The sequence below is a fragment of the Magallana gigas genome, chromosome 3 (assembly GCF_963853765.1).
Source record: "Magallana gigas chromosome 3, xbMagGiga1.1, whole genome shotgun sequence".
Classification (NCBI taxonomy): domain Eukaryota; kingdom Metazoa; phylum Mollusca; class Bivalvia; order Ostreida; family Ostreidae; genus Magallana; species Magallana gigas.
Window position 1 is genome coordinate 55,396,034 of NC_088855.1, and position 15,158 is coordinate 55,411,191.

Sequence of the window (15,158 nt, forward strand, 5' to 3'; positions counted from 1 at the left end):
AGCATTGCGTTGAGTAATAAAATTAATGTTTCTACAGACTAAATGAGTTACAAAATGAGGTTAATCACAGATTAGTCCAAAATTGAACATGTTTGTGCCATAAATTTCAATTGCTTTGTATGTTTGAAAATGCATGCTTGTAGAATGTAGAAGTAAGTGTGCAACTGATAGGTTGAAATTTAATAAAATGCAATTTATGTAATATTTATTGTCAATATCTGAATTCTTTGGAACAAGCTACAACAAAATAAATGCTGTCTTAACTTAAACTGATGCGTAAAAAATGATTTAATTTATCAATGAAGCATTACTGCTGAAAAACGAAATGGAAATCCTGTTTAAACAGTGCGTTTTTGACAATTGTTTACACCATAAAAAACAAGAAGCGATTATTGTGAGAACTCCTAGTCAATTACTACAGTGATTTAGTTCTTGCCGTCCTGGTACAGAATTAAACGTAACAGATGGCAGTTGCTGCATAAATACCAATACCGCGTAGGCAGGTAAGAGTGTGTGAGTACCAAATCAGCCAATTAAAACGCTTCTTTTATAAACTGTAACCCGTGAATCAACCTGTTTAACTATTCAATCAAATAGTGTCATCACTCAACCCATCACTATATTTGCCGAGGTGTATACATACACACCAGATTTGTGATAAGACAGAAATCTAGCCAACAGTTGTTTGCAGCTAATTTTTAACAAAGTAATAAATCTAAATCACTTTCCATGGATTAAAAAACAAAACCCATTGGTATCCCCAAACTCCACCCACCTTGGTGGCGAGTTCCCTGTTGTCCAGCTCGAGCTGCTTGGACAGCTCCTCCAGAGACCGGATTCTGTCCACATGTTTCTGTCGTTCCTCGCCGTCATATTTCGTAGAGAGCTGTAAGTGTTCGACTTCTCGCCGTGCCTGACTGAGCTCCTGTCTCAGTGCCTCTATCTCCTTCATGTCGCCTTCTTTCTGCTTCAGTGAATCTCGGAGGATTTTGATTTCTTTCTCCGATGTGGACTTCTCTTGAGTGGCCTTGTCCAGCTGATTTTGAGTCTCCGTCAAACGTGTCTTCATTGTCTCGATCTGCTTCTCTAGATTCTTTAAAGAAAATGAATAAAGCGCCTTAGGATTTCATAAAATATTATCAACTTGGGCACATATACATGTAGGTTAAGTGAAGCGAATCATGTAAAACACAGAGACGGTCGGTTTGGTGATTTGACTTTCGGGATTCGGCCAATGACACACCTCTACTTTCTGGACCTCTATCCTCTGCGTCGCTCCATTGACCTCCGGACTGGACTGTAAGGTCTGCCTCTGCTTCTCCGACTCGATTCGCTCCTGGATTTCAATGTGTGCTGCCCGGGCCTCTTCAAGCTCCTGATAACAACAATGCGGCTATCATATATACATAGCAGTAAAAAAAAAACTTATTTTCTGCGAGATTTGAAGCTTAAAACAGACCAATTCTTAATTGGTTTTAGGGTTAACATACAGACTATGTAAATAGTCCCAACTTAAAATGGCAACGACCTCAAAAGATTACAGAACAAAATCAATCAAGGAAGTCGAACATGCATTTAATTGACCTTGACCTTGATTCTAGGTTATGTTCATAGTTTAATCGTATTAATCACACGTCTCACACACTCCACCCGCGAACCGTTAGTGGAATGTCACAGATAAGCTCCGGGGACCGCAGACAAAGCCCACATAGAATCACTGCCCAGTGGGTGGGTGGGGAGGTGGAAGCTGTATGTGAGAGCTTATGAAGGGGAGGTAATACAGAATGTAGTCTGTACAGATAACATGTATAGTGAATAGAGCATATGATGATTTAGATACATGTCCGTTCCCATATGAAGTTCATAAGACCATGAATAGATTCACTGCAACAACTTTAGATTTGTTCATGTGTTGTTAAACTGTTTGGATGGTTAGGTATGATGAAGTAGTAAAAAGAAATTCAAGCATTGAGCTTATATACCTTCCCTATTCTATCAAGTATGTACTGAAATGAACAATCATATAATCAACATTGGATGTTTCTTGTAAACCATGCGAACATTGTAATAGGTGTTACTGCTGTACTTAATGTTTTCATGCTTTTAATGCAATTTTGAGAGATGGTCACTTTTTGCACTGACAGACTAGTACAATCATGTGTTTTAACAGTTCTGCAATGATCTCTGTTGTAGCTTGTTAAATCTCTGTATCTTCAATCAGCAGAATGGGTATCACTAAAAAGCAATGGTTGCAACTGATAGGCAATTAGCCAAGAATTTGATTTCCATCGATCGATTCAAGCAATAAATATTTGAGCAAAATTTCTTACAAACACAAGTTCTTGATTAAATGCGCCACACAGAAATTCTTGTCAGTGATAAATTAATTGTACCTATTCCATAAGACTAAAACAACCCATTCAGATTATTCTTCTAGATTATATAATAAGTTGTAAAACAAAACCAAGGAAGCTAACTCTGGAATAGATTCAGGGGCGCTAACTCCTGCTTCCTTCCAGAGACAAGCCAGTAAGTAAACGCACCTCTCTAAGATTGATCCTTAACATTCGGTAAAGGAACATCTACATAAACAAATGGACTTGTACTCAGTAAAATACAATGTCTACTGTCTAGTAGGACATCAATCAATCATATCATTGTTTTTGTTTGATAATAAAACTTTGTTAAGCCATATTTTAAAGTGCATCATTTCTTTCAAAAAATGTTTCCAATGATTAGTTTATTGTGTCTTTCTGTGTATATATTCATATATTTGTGGTCATAATTCCTGATTAACTCAGGTCTCTGCTTACATTAATGCTGCGGTCTGAACTTTTCACAATATTCTGTCTATAACAAGCTTTGTAGACCCTGAGTCACAATGAGGTTCCGTACCTGTTCATGTTTCTCCATGGTAACCTGGAGTTCTTCCTGGGCGGCAAACAGATCATCCTGCAGACCTCGCACCTGACTCTCCAGAGATTGCACCTGAACAGGTATAAAATGACAGGTGTTACTGACAGGTAATACAACACCTGTAATACTCTACTGTGCATATAATCAACTGCATTTTCAAAAGATTTTTTTTTCTTTATTTCAATTATACAATACCTTTATTTATAATTAATCATTGAAAGAACAGTAACTAAAGCATAAAAAGATAAATATGTATGCTACATCATTCATTTTTTTAACTCAACAATAATAACTTATTTAAAAAGTGTCATATTAAACCAAAGGTTTTTATGAATAAAAACAACCAAACTGAAAGTAATATTATTGATTATACATGTATTTGAAAGAAAATTGTTACAACTAATTTGTTGATTAAATTTTTAAGAGAAAGAAACAAATTATGAATGCTGCAGAGAAATTAGATACTGTACATATTTCTTTATACCACAAAGCAAAGACAAGCATATTTATTGTGTATATATATGCAATGATAGAAATATCAAAAGATAACTCATACAGTAATTGTCCCTATACAGAACTGACACAATAGAAATATATACACAGTGACTACAGATTGCAAACAGTAGATATAAACAAGTCACCTTTTCTTTAATCAAAATTCCTATGTCCTGCTATTTAAAAAAGTATTTTAGAAATTAGTTCTAATTTCATAGCAAGATATCCATACTTTAATCTATTGTGCATTTCATCAGACTTTTTCATGTGTCTGTCTACCTGTTGGCAATTATGATCAACAGAAATTCAACAGAATGACTGTATGATTAATTGTATTAATTAGCTACAATTCTCCATTAAATCCTATGCATATTCAGCAGTTTACCTGTCTCAAGAACAAAATTCAAAGTGTACTCAATAATTCTAATTTTATTGTTACATAGGTCCTGAAGCCCCTTCTCCCGCCCCCCCCCCCCACCCCCACCCCACCCACCCACATACAACATACATTATCCATACCAGGCCCTTTCCCTCACCTTGTTAGTAAACTGCTGCTGAATGCTCTCGTGGTCAGTCCGTTGATCATCCAGTATTTGTTCCAGGTCACGGACCGTGGCCTCTAGCTTGCTTCGGATCACTTTTTCTTTATCCAAACTTTCCCGCGTATCCTCCAATTCTAACTTAACGCTCTCAAACTCCTCAATTTCCTGCTCTAGGTCGGAGATCTCACGATTTTTGTCCTCTAGTTGGTCCTCTATATCACATTTTTCAGACACTAGTTTCTCTAAATCTTTCACCCTCTTTTCTAGATGAGACACCTCGTCTAATTTTTTCTCGTAAGCACTATTTGTTTTTTGCATTTCCTCCAGAAGCACCTCAAGGTCGTGAGCTTTGACCTCCACCTCTGAACACTGACTCCGTTCGTCGTCCAACATTTGTTTCGATCGAGATAATTCTTGAAGTGTAAGCTGAAGCTTCATTTTTAAATCCTCTATCTCATTTGCATGTTCCTCTTGAATGTCAACTCTTTCTTTTTCATGAACATGTTTTAAATTGTCAATATCACTTTTTAATCTACTAATTTCTGCCTCCTGCACTTCCTGCAAAATCAAACATTAAGTAGTTGTAGAACATGAGTACAATAATAACGAAAGGTTTATTTTTTTTATCAACTCTGTAAATGTTTACTAGAGATAAATCCCAGGGATGTCTGCACAGAAAACTTGTTGCTTGTCTGATTGTCAGCTTTTTATACTTTTATTTTTCACACTTTATGTTTACTTACAATTGTTTTGTTGAGATCTTTTTCTGCCTTTTCTTTCTCTTGCAGATTGTTTTTTAAATCACTAATTTCTTTGGTGAGCTTTTGAACTTGGTCTCGCATATGGTTTATAATAATCTTAAAAAGACACATCAAAGTTTTAAATGACAAATAGGAACAGAATTTTCATTCAACTTTTTTTGTCATATTTTCATGTTGGTTTTTTTCCCTCTGCTTCAGAAACTTTTAACAAGGCAATTCATGCAAAATCTGAGGATGAAAATGTCAACATGCAAATGTACCTAGTATTTTTCCAGGTTAAATTTCCATCACTTTATGATTATACTAAAGTAGTGCCTAGTAATAAGTATGTACTTTAAAAGTACATAAGTACTCCAAATGAATACTATTAGGTGCAAGTACCTACCTGCTGTTTAGACATCTCCTGGCCGTCTGAGCGTAACCGCTCTAACTCTCCCTGAAGACTTTCAACCTGATTTAATAAATCTTTATTTTCCTTGGATAAGTTCTCAGACCGGCAATTCAGTTCAAATTTCTCAGATCTCAAGGTCTCTAATTCAGAGTTTGTTTTATCTAGTAATGTTAAAGTTCTATTTAACTCGTTTTTCTGGTCAGTCAATTCTTCATGTGAACACTTGTATGAATCAAGCTCCGATTTCATCGCCTGAAGTTCCTCCGTAAGTCGAATTTCCTCCTTACTGAGTGCAAGCTTTTGATTGGCTAGCTGTTCTTTTTCGGATTGAGCTTCATCGAGCTCACGCTTGACAGTATCAAGTTCATTAGTTAAATCACACTTTTCCTGGTTCAGAATTCGAACAGAGTCCTGAAAATGATACAATAAGTTACATGAATAAGAATGATGAAATTACTATTTTTCAAAGCATGTTCAAAGCATTTTAACTGACATTTGTGTATAATATGTTACTTTTCAAACATAAATCTCTAATTAACTTTTGGGGTTTGATGACTTAAAATTTTTTTTTAAAGTAATGAGTTTTGTACACATGTCAGCTAAGTTGGGCAAGTTCAGTAATCTGTATTTTCATATTCTTAACAGTGTTGAGTGACTAATTTTTGGAGTTCGATGACTCTAAATATTTTTTTTAAAGTAATGAGTTTTGTACATGTCAACTAAGTTGGGCAAGGTCAGTTATCTATATCTTCATATTCTTAACTGTGTTGAGTGATCTTCTAATGAGATATCTCACCTGCAGTGAGTGAGTTTTCTGAGCATCAGCTCGTAGGTTTTTGACCTCCTTTTCTAGACTTCCGAGTCTTAACTTCATCTCATCCCTCTCCTTTGTAACTTCCTCACTGGCAGTCTTAAAAAATAATCAAGGAAAGATGCAAAGTTTGTTATTCAATGAAACTAGAATCCATTATGAATATGAGTACCAGATTTTCTTGACTAGTTCTTGTTCCCTTTTACCTCAGCTTCCTCTAGCTGGTTCTCGGCCTCCTCAAGCTCAGACCGCAGACTTTTGTTCTTCATCTGTAACTGCTGAATGGAAATTTGTAATTTCTCCAACTCCTCCGAAAGAGACTCCACCTGAACAATAAAATTTACAATTCATAAAACTTTCAGACTTAAATGATGGTTATGGAACACCAGGTTGTTCTGCCTAGCTAGGCTTTGAAACAAATAAAAATATAATGAATTTTATAAAGGAAACATTACTCAGCTTTTATTTTTTTTCAAATCACTCTGCATTATAAAGTAAAATCAGCAAGTTCGCTTCAAAATATAATTATAAAATTTTAGAAACAAATCAAGAATTAAAAAATTGGTAAACATAGAATTCTTATTAAAAAAAATGACATTTTTCAAACGATAAAACGAAAAATATGTCATGCATATTAACATCTTTTGAATGAGGTAGTTTTCAACAAATTGAAAGAAAGACTTTGAATACCCCACTGGGTGAGCTACATGCCAGACTGTGTTCTTCCTGTACAATATATCGGTACACTAATTTTACAATCAGTGACAGTCTAAATAGAGACAGGGTGTAAATATCACCCTTCTGTTGACTGACAAACAAAAACCAAACATAAGTAAGAATTTCATAAAATGAGAGTAAAAGCATAACTCAAAAAAAAAAAATCAAAAGATACAAACTTCCTGAAAATATGCATTTATAATTACTTTTTCAACCACAAAATTTTAAACTACAATGGGCCAAAATTCCTACAAAAGTAATGGAATCATAATTTTCTGTGATATGCATATCTATACACATGTACATTGTGTCCTCAATACCTACAAAGTTTAACAAAATTCTGTGCAGTAGTTTAAGAGGAGTTGGGCTTACAAAAAAACCAGGACTGAAGGACTGGCTGACAGGTCAAACACTTTATAACCCTCTCAACTTCGTTGTGTTGGGTATAATAATTTAAAGTGTAAAAATTAAGGCTCAATTTTCCATAATTATATATTTAGAATTAAAATTAATGAACCTGACAGTTTGAATAATTCTTATCCTTGTAATGACATTTTCATCCTTAGATTACCTTTGACTTGAGTTCTGTGTTCTCATTTTGTGTGCTTCGGTGTTGAGATTTGATTTGAACGAGTTCGCTCTCAATCTTTGTCTTCTCCTGGATGATGTTGCGGATGGCAAGGTCATTGGGAGAGCGGGCGGGGCTGGGTGGACGTCCACTGAACACATTGGCGGGGGTGGAGGAGCGTGAATCTACAACACAGGCAGGCAGACCGTTCAAAACCAGGAAATGGAACAGGTGAAATGCTACATTTTACATACAAACTAGATTAAAACAAGTCAATTACTTTCAAAGGAGATAATATCTCTCTCCTCTCTGAAACTTAAATCAAATATTTAAAACATCATTTGATTTTTGTTTTAAGTTAGGCAACATTTCTTTAGATATTGTATCTAAACTCTCTTACAGATTAGTGAACATTCATAAATCAAACAGTTTAAGAACTTGATGACATTAAGTGACCTTGACTTGACATTAACAGGAATGTAAATGGCTTATAAAGATTAAAATGGTGATTCACAAATTCTTCTTTAATGTATATTTTAATAACTTAAAAAGTTTTATTAACTTGGAAGGCTTTTTAAATTCTTCTTTAATAATTTAATTTTCACTGATGTATTTTGATATGACACAGAGTATATGTAGCCTGGGGGTTGGCCGGATTATGGTCAGTCTACGCTGTATATACCCAGGCCTGAGGAAATCCCTCACATAAACACCACTATACAGGCTAGCCTTCAGTGACGACACTGCCAAATTAACACACTCTCAGTGGCTGTATTCACTGTGTGAGGCAATAGGTTGGGACAATATTGACACCAAGGCTCAGAATCTTGTTTTTTCACAAAAAGACCTTGTCTTACCTGGCAATTAAATTTTGTCACTAGATTTAACTGGCAGATTTCTTATTCTTTATAGCACTTCAAGTTAAAAATACAAATTGTAAGAGGCAGTGATTAAATAGTTGTATGCGTGGAACAAGGTATTATCTGTAGAAAAACACTTCACAAAGATCAGGCTGTTCAATCAACACTTGGGCTTACCTCAACTAAATGTTTAACAATTACAGTCACAATTAAAACTTCAAGTATGTGTTAAAATTAAAGAGAGGAAATAAGAACTTTGCCGACCAATCAATACCACAATAAGTGTCCCCATAATGGATTTCATATTCTCCAGAGTAATATCTTTTTAACCATTTATTAGTTTTGTTAATTGCTTTAATTAATATAAGCTATTCATTAACAGAGTGGAAATGATCTGCAGGACTAAGCTACAATAGTCAATAGGTGTTCTACCTTAATGTCAAAGACCAAGAGTCAATATACACAGCAATATAAGTACAACAACAGACTCGGGGGTATGAACCCTGTACTTTAAACATTTATCTTAGCATGTCTCAATTATCAGTGTTTAAGGGGGCAGGTATGGACCTGTCAGACTGCTCTGATCCCCCAACTCCTATCGTCATCCAGGGTGTTCTATAGTTCAGATTATCTGGCTTGTTACCTCCGACCCCCAAACTAATGAACATGTATAATATCTTCCTTACTTATTACCATCCAGAACATATACATGTACAAGATACAAGAAAAAATTCTGTCCCTATTTGCCTTTGCTTTTAAGAGATTGCTTTGTCAAGTGTTATACACAAATAAATGTATCCCTCCCAGTTGTAAACTACACCCAAACCACTTATCCCGTACAGGAACAGAACCCTCTCTCCGGGGTCAGATTGTGGAGGGGTTGTCATTGATTGCCTCTGGCCGGTACCTCTCACACTGACTTAACTTTATCCTCAGTAAACAACACAGGAGCCCAGCAAGAGAATGCAGGAACCCTCGAGCCCCGGACTTAACCAAGAATGTCGGCTCTTACTTTTCTCCCGATCTACCGGCCCTAACATTGATTTCCCTGGAGCCCCCGGTCTTAACCAAGAATGTCGGCTCTTACTTATCCCCCAATCTACAGGTCCTAACAATGATTTCCGCTATCACAGAGCTCTTTCTTTCGAAAATAAACATTATAATAAGTCTTCAATATACGACAGAATAAAATTCAAAATTAAATTAAATCAAATGTGGTTGCTCTCAGTTTGGGTCGGGAGTTCAATGAGGTACTTTCGCATTTAATCTGCCTGATATTGATTGTAGTTTGTAAGGGGTAATTCTGTTTCTTTATAAAGGCATAAATAAAAAGCTTCTCTAGTACCCTTCAAGTCTTACACAAAATTTCTCTTTAATTCAAACAAGTGTGGACCCATGGCTATAGGAGAGCACATATACCTATGTTACAGATGTTTGGGGTGTAGTGCTTCATCATCTTACTGTAGATCGTACAAAGTCATGTACTTTATCCTCAAACAGGGCACAGGATCATGAAAGATCTTAGAATTAGGACAAAATTTCAGTCAGTTGTCCAATACTTCTGGTCATAGATCAATGCTTGAAATTTATGCTAATGCAGACAATTTTGTACCTTACATAAAGGACTGAGTATGATCCACTTCCGAAAATCTTTTTGAAAAAAAAATCTCCTGGATTTTGAACATCATTCCATTCAAGACTGAGTGAAATTAAATTAATATAGTGTTCAATGTGTCTGACACAAAACATTCCATTGATTATTTTTTCTACCTGCAATCTGACATCATCAAAATGGCAAATTTTAATAAGATCTTCTGCAAAAACTGAGCAGTATAAATCTAACTCTGACTGATATACCTGATATAATCTGACTTTAGAATACCATAATTCCATCTTGTGAATGATGCAGTTGAACTTCGATATTTCGAACACTGATATCTTGAATACAATGGATATGTTGAAGTGATTTGTAAGTCCAAACCACTTATTTTTTATAATATATTACCCTCGATATCTCAAATACATGGACATCTCGAAGATTTTGAACAGTTCCATCTAGTTCAAGATAACCAAGTTTCACTGTATTTGCATGTCTGACTTGACAATGCAAGTAATATTCCTGAATGACTTGTGAATGTTATACATATAGTTGTGTGTCGCTGAGCATAATTTACCTGAGTCTGACTTCTCTTTCTCTTTCTGTAGAGTTTGGAGGTCCTCTCTCAACTTTTTCACTTCCTTGTCCAGTTCCTCCATCTATATAGGAAAGAAAAGTTTGTATATGAATGATAATTAATTATATCATGTACCATAATAATCAGTGTTCAACTCCTGTAAACACTCTGTCCTTTAGGAGCGAAAGTAGAATAACAATTACAAACTACACCATCCCATACTGAACTCGCTCAACTCTAAAAATACAGTGCTTATACTTGAGTAAACCACACCAAATTAAAGGAATGTAAAATTCAAACAGTATGTCATATTTTGATTATTTAAACAGGAAGTATAAAATAAGTCAAATTTTTCTTTGTAAATTATAGCACATTGGTTAATACTTATGGTCAAATTTGGCAGCAGATTCAATAGAAATTAAAATAGAAGCAATTCATTATATTTGAGTCCTCTCTAAATTCCTGTTTGTTGAGGTCTTTACATATTTCTGTACAATAGAAGTTATATATAGCATGTAGTAGGATACACGTGGATAAAGTAAATGAAACAAGTTGATAGTAAACTTTACAAGCTTAAACTGAAAAAAATTGAGTTTAAATATTAGACCAAACAAATCTGCATTGAGTGGTGCACAATTGACCTCTACTTGTTGTGTTACACATGCCTGTGGAATACCTTGTAATACGAGTCGTCAATGTAGGCTACCTATGTAATACCTGTCATACGTATACCTGTACCTTGATTTTGTACCGGTACGGGAATGTTCTCTTGTTCTGTTCCATTATTCTTACACACAGACACAAAGATACAGAATCTAAGTCCTCAAATTCACCAGTTCACATCCTTTATTTTGTATTTTTCAGGTCTCCACCATTTTACTCCCACCGGACATTTCCCACAACACTATAACCTTGTACATACATAATTCATTCACTTATCATCTGATCTACATCAATAGATTTTTGACACATTATATCCCTCCACTAATACCCCTAAATGCTACGTTCCGGCGAGACTTCTGTTATTTTGACATAGGATCTTCCTTCTACCATTCAATGACGGAATCAAACATTATCCCCTTACACGGGATCTCTCAATATCCTCTAACAAAATCTAACACAGTCCAGTGAACTGATCATTGGTTACATTAAAATATCACTCCTGTACTTTACAGATTGGGAAATTTGATTAGTTAAGGTATTGGGGCACACTTGAGCTATTGACTCGCGGGGACTAAGCAAACGGGAGTTTACAGGGAGTTTGTACAGTACCTTAAACCCGGCGATCCCGAACCATCGGACCAGGGAGCGAGGATTTGTCTAAATATTTGTTGGGGACTGATTGCTCTTTAATGACACAGATAAATTCTAACTAGCAGCAGTGGTTAAAATCCAAATCTATAGACCTATGATGAGCACGCATTGTGGACACACAAAATAACAAGGAGATAAGATTCCTATGCTTAGATTATTAAAAACTAAATATTGATAAAAGAATGTGCTGATCTTCGCTCATAGAGTTATTTAACAACTCCAGCAGTTTTTGGCACCATGCAATGAAATATATAGACACAGAAAATGTGCTAGGAAGGAATTTTTGTGTAGATTAATAGAGCCGGTCTTTAATCATTGTTATTTGACAGAAAATAGCTGCACTGCCTATTGAAAATTGTTTGCGGAGAAAAATCATGGGGCAAACTTTTGGCATAAAAAAGAGAAAAGTTTTATTTATTATTTTATTAACTTGTCAAAAATGAACCCTACAACTGGTTATTTGATAGCAAAGGGGGAGGCATAGAAATTCCAGAAGGTTGCAGTGTAGTTCAGACAGATATCATGATAGCTTTGACAGACAAGGTCCTCTACCAATCACACCTTGATATCATGTCTTCAGTACTAACAAACTACGAGCAAAACCATACAGTGCCAGCACTTGAGGCAGAGTGCATGCTGATGACACTGGCACCAATCTCCCCCCAGGATTTCTGTGCATTGTTACATGTATCTCGCTATGTGGGCTTTGAAGACCCTACAGTAGGACAGTCCTCTGCTGAGTATCATAGTGAGAGTTTTCTGTCAGATCTATCAAGGCTCCGGACACACTATCTATGTGGGCTTTGAAGATCCTATAATAGGACAGTCCTTAGCTAAGTATCTTAGAGATGGTTCTCTGATCCACCAGAGTTCTGACACCCTATCAGACCAACCTACCCAGGACTTCTTTTTCTCACTATGAGGGTTTTGAAGCCCCTACAAAAGGACAGTCATTTATGGACAGTGCAGTGATGGCTCTTTGATCTATCAATGATCAAAGTGACCGCTTCAGCCTTCAGTACATACTGTCAAACATAAAGAAACACCCCCAAACTACATGTGGTAAACCAAATTGTCCAGGTTTGAAGGAATTAGCTGTTAGTTTGGATTAAAACTGAAGGTTTCTTTATAATGATTCAGTAAATAGTCCACTACTCCAATATCTGTTTAGGGATTCTGACACCACTGTAAACCAAATATTACAGGCATCATTTTATCATTCCCAAGTTACCATCAGAAATCCAATGTAAACACCTTTTACTATGCCTATAATGCCAGGTTTACAGTATATATCATGCAATAATGATGTTCCTGTTTGATTAGTTGTTAGTTAACAGTTAATGTGTGAGGACAGAACATGATAATATGCATGCCTTGCTTGTTTCCCACTGAATGGGTGCGTATGTAAGAGACTTTAGTTGTAGTACCCTCAATACAACAGATACCATGCTTCCCCATCATTTATACATCACTTACCTCTTTTTCATGCAGCAATTTATGCTTGTAAAGCTAAAAGAATTAAAACTCCACTAATGATGTATTGGCCTGATATTCAATAACAAAAAAATCAAACATTTTACGCGACTAGATGATATAGGTACATCTTTAGGGGATTCACACTAAGTACCCGATACCCATGAGATTACATTCACAACTGCCCATACTTTGTCATGTTCCATGATAAACTGAATTTTGGATTTGTAACACCTTCACAAAGTATGATATTCACATTACTTCAATTACAGCAAATTCTTGGTTTCTTCATAATTATTGAATGTCCATTATCCAACCCTTCCCAATCCACCTTGAAACCTTTTTTCTTTATTTGGTATGTACATCACCCACCCAGTCCTTGGCTTCATAAAAATTTTACATTCCCACTCCAATCCCGTTCATTACATTTCATAACTATGTAATTGGCATTCTCTTGGCCTAAAATATTTACCCTTCACTATGTTCCACAATCCCTTTGACTAGTTGTCCTTGACCTGTTTCACCCATCCCTTTTGACTATTTGTCCTTGACCTCATCTTGACCTGTTTCACCCATCCCTTTTGACTATTTGTGATTGACCTCATCTTGACCTGTTTCACCCATCCCTTTTGACTATTTGTCCTTGACCTCATCTTGACCTGTTTCACCCATCCCTTTTGACTATTTGTCCTTGACCTCATCTTGACCTGTTTCACCCATCCCTTTTGACTATTTGTGATTGACCTCACCTTGACCTGTTTCACCCATCCCTTTTGACTATTTGTGATTGACCTCACCTTGACCTGTTTCACCCATCCCTTTTGACTATTTGTCCTTGACCTCACCTTAGCCTTGGCCTCCTCATAGTCATCCTCCAGTTTATTGTTTTCCTCCATCAATGCATTTATCTCCTCCTCGTGTTCCCTCTTTAGCCTTTCTTTCATTTTCTTTATGCTCTCACGAGACTGGTTCAACTCTTCTTCAAACTGAGTTCGCTCACGCTCCAAGGTTTGCTCAAACTCAACTGCCGACATCCTTCCGTCTTCCGAGGGACCTGGGGTGTTGATTCCGGGGGTACTGAGACCTGGAGTCTGGGGACAGGTTGTTTCGGTCATGGTGGAGTTGACGGACGGGGTCATTGTCCGGTTCTGTTCAGCCTCAAGTTCATCCAGAAGTCTCGCCCGCTCCACTAGCAGGAAGGCTATCTGTTCACTCGTTGAGACATTGGCAATTTCATCGAGTCCCTGCTGAACCAACATCTCTGTCGTCTCATCCCTTAAAGCTGCAGCTAAAAAAACAAATCAACAGAGATTAAAGCTAAGTTATTATTTTTTAACTTCAATAACATCTCTCAGATATTTGCCTAAATTCTAGTTGTCTCCCTTTGCCCAAGAAGACCTGTTTGGTTTAAAGGATTGCTCTCTGCACTAGACAGGTGACAGTTTATCAGATTATGTGATAATTTATTCACATACAGGTATGTAATAGAAAACATCACACCTTGCATGGAGATTTACAGTCTTAGGACAAGACACCCTGACATTTTATTTACAATGTTGACAGAGATCTTCAAATTAACCACTAAAGTCCAACATCTATGTATGTACGGGTACATAAAACTAACACAGGTAGCACTGCACACTGCCAATACCTGGCTCAGTGTTCTCAAATATATGCCAGCTCTTTAAATCTCCTGTAGTCATTGTCAGCACAGCACAAGAACTTCTTTCTGAACAATTTCACTTTGCCACAAACAATGCAGTGGTCTGAAGTCACAATACCACCAAACCATTCTACTTGACACTGAACAAATTGGAGTGTGCTAAAGTCAATTTTCTCACCACAGAATACCCCCTCAGATGAGAAGAAAAATCTGTCAGAAGTTTAAGACATTAATGGAATCTGATCACTTGACGTATCTATTCCTTATCCAACACAATGAAGGCAATTAGGACATGACATATCAGCAAGTCTGGATCTAGCACAAGATCTTCTTAGAGAGAACATTACAAGAGGCACTCTTCAGTGATATTGACAATTGGAGGTTTTACTAACTCCAAGATGACAAATCCAAACACTGAAATGCCTTCTCACACTCGACAATCCCCTCTTTACAGTAAAAAAAAAGCTCTGACA

The 15,158-nt window shown here is 36.4% G+C and overlaps 1 protein-coding gene across 24 annotated transcripts in view; it reads right to left on the bottom strand.

Annotated features, from left to right (window-relative positions):
* LOC105346661 (myosin-2 heavy chain) overlaps positions 1 to 15,158 on the bottom strand; it is a 42,645-nt gene that overhangs the window by 15,581 nt on the left and 11,906 nt on the right. For 11 of the 24 annotated variants that reach the window (XM_066080467.1, XM_066080459.1, XM_066080450.1 and 8 more), the window contains exons 4-17: positions 13,868 to 14,310; positions 13,026 to 13,058; positions 10,236 to 10,317; positions 7,205 to 7,386; positions 6,123 to 6,242; positions 5,902 to 6,015; positions 5,100 to 5,516; positions 4,697 to 4,810; positions 3,948 to 4,511; positions 3,558 to 3,587; positions 2,896 to 2,988; positions 2,544 to 2,582; positions 1,244 to 1,375; positions 776 to 1,093 (exon numbers count right to left, since the gene is read on the bottom strand). In XM_066080467.1, the coding sequence (XP_065936539.1) occupies positions 776 to 1,093; positions 1,244 to 1,375; positions 2,544 to 2,582; positions 2,896 to 2,988; positions 3,558 to 3,587; positions 3,948 to 4,511; positions 4,697 to 4,810; positions 5,100 to 5,516; positions 5,902 to 6,015; positions 6,123 to 6,242; positions 7,205 to 7,386; positions 10,236 to 10,317; positions 13,026 to 13,058; positions 13,868 to 14,310 (2,681 nt within the window). Of the gene's footprint in view, positions 1 to 775; positions 1,094 to 1,243; positions 1,376 to 1,982; positions 2,007 to 2,543; positions 2,583 to 2,895; positions 2,989 to 3,557; positions 3,588 to 3,947; positions 4,512 to 4,696; positions 4,811 to 5,099; positions 5,517 to 5,901; positions 6,016 to 6,122; positions 6,243 to 7,204; positions 7,387 to 10,235; positions 10,318 to 10,973; positions 11,360 to 11,507; positions 11,564 to 13,025; positions 13,059 to 13,867; positions 14,311 to 14,673; positions 15,005 to 15,158 lie in introns of those variants that run through there. The other 13 variants (XM_066080470.1, XM_066080463.1, XM_066080466.1 and 10 more) reach the window with 12 other exon arrangements.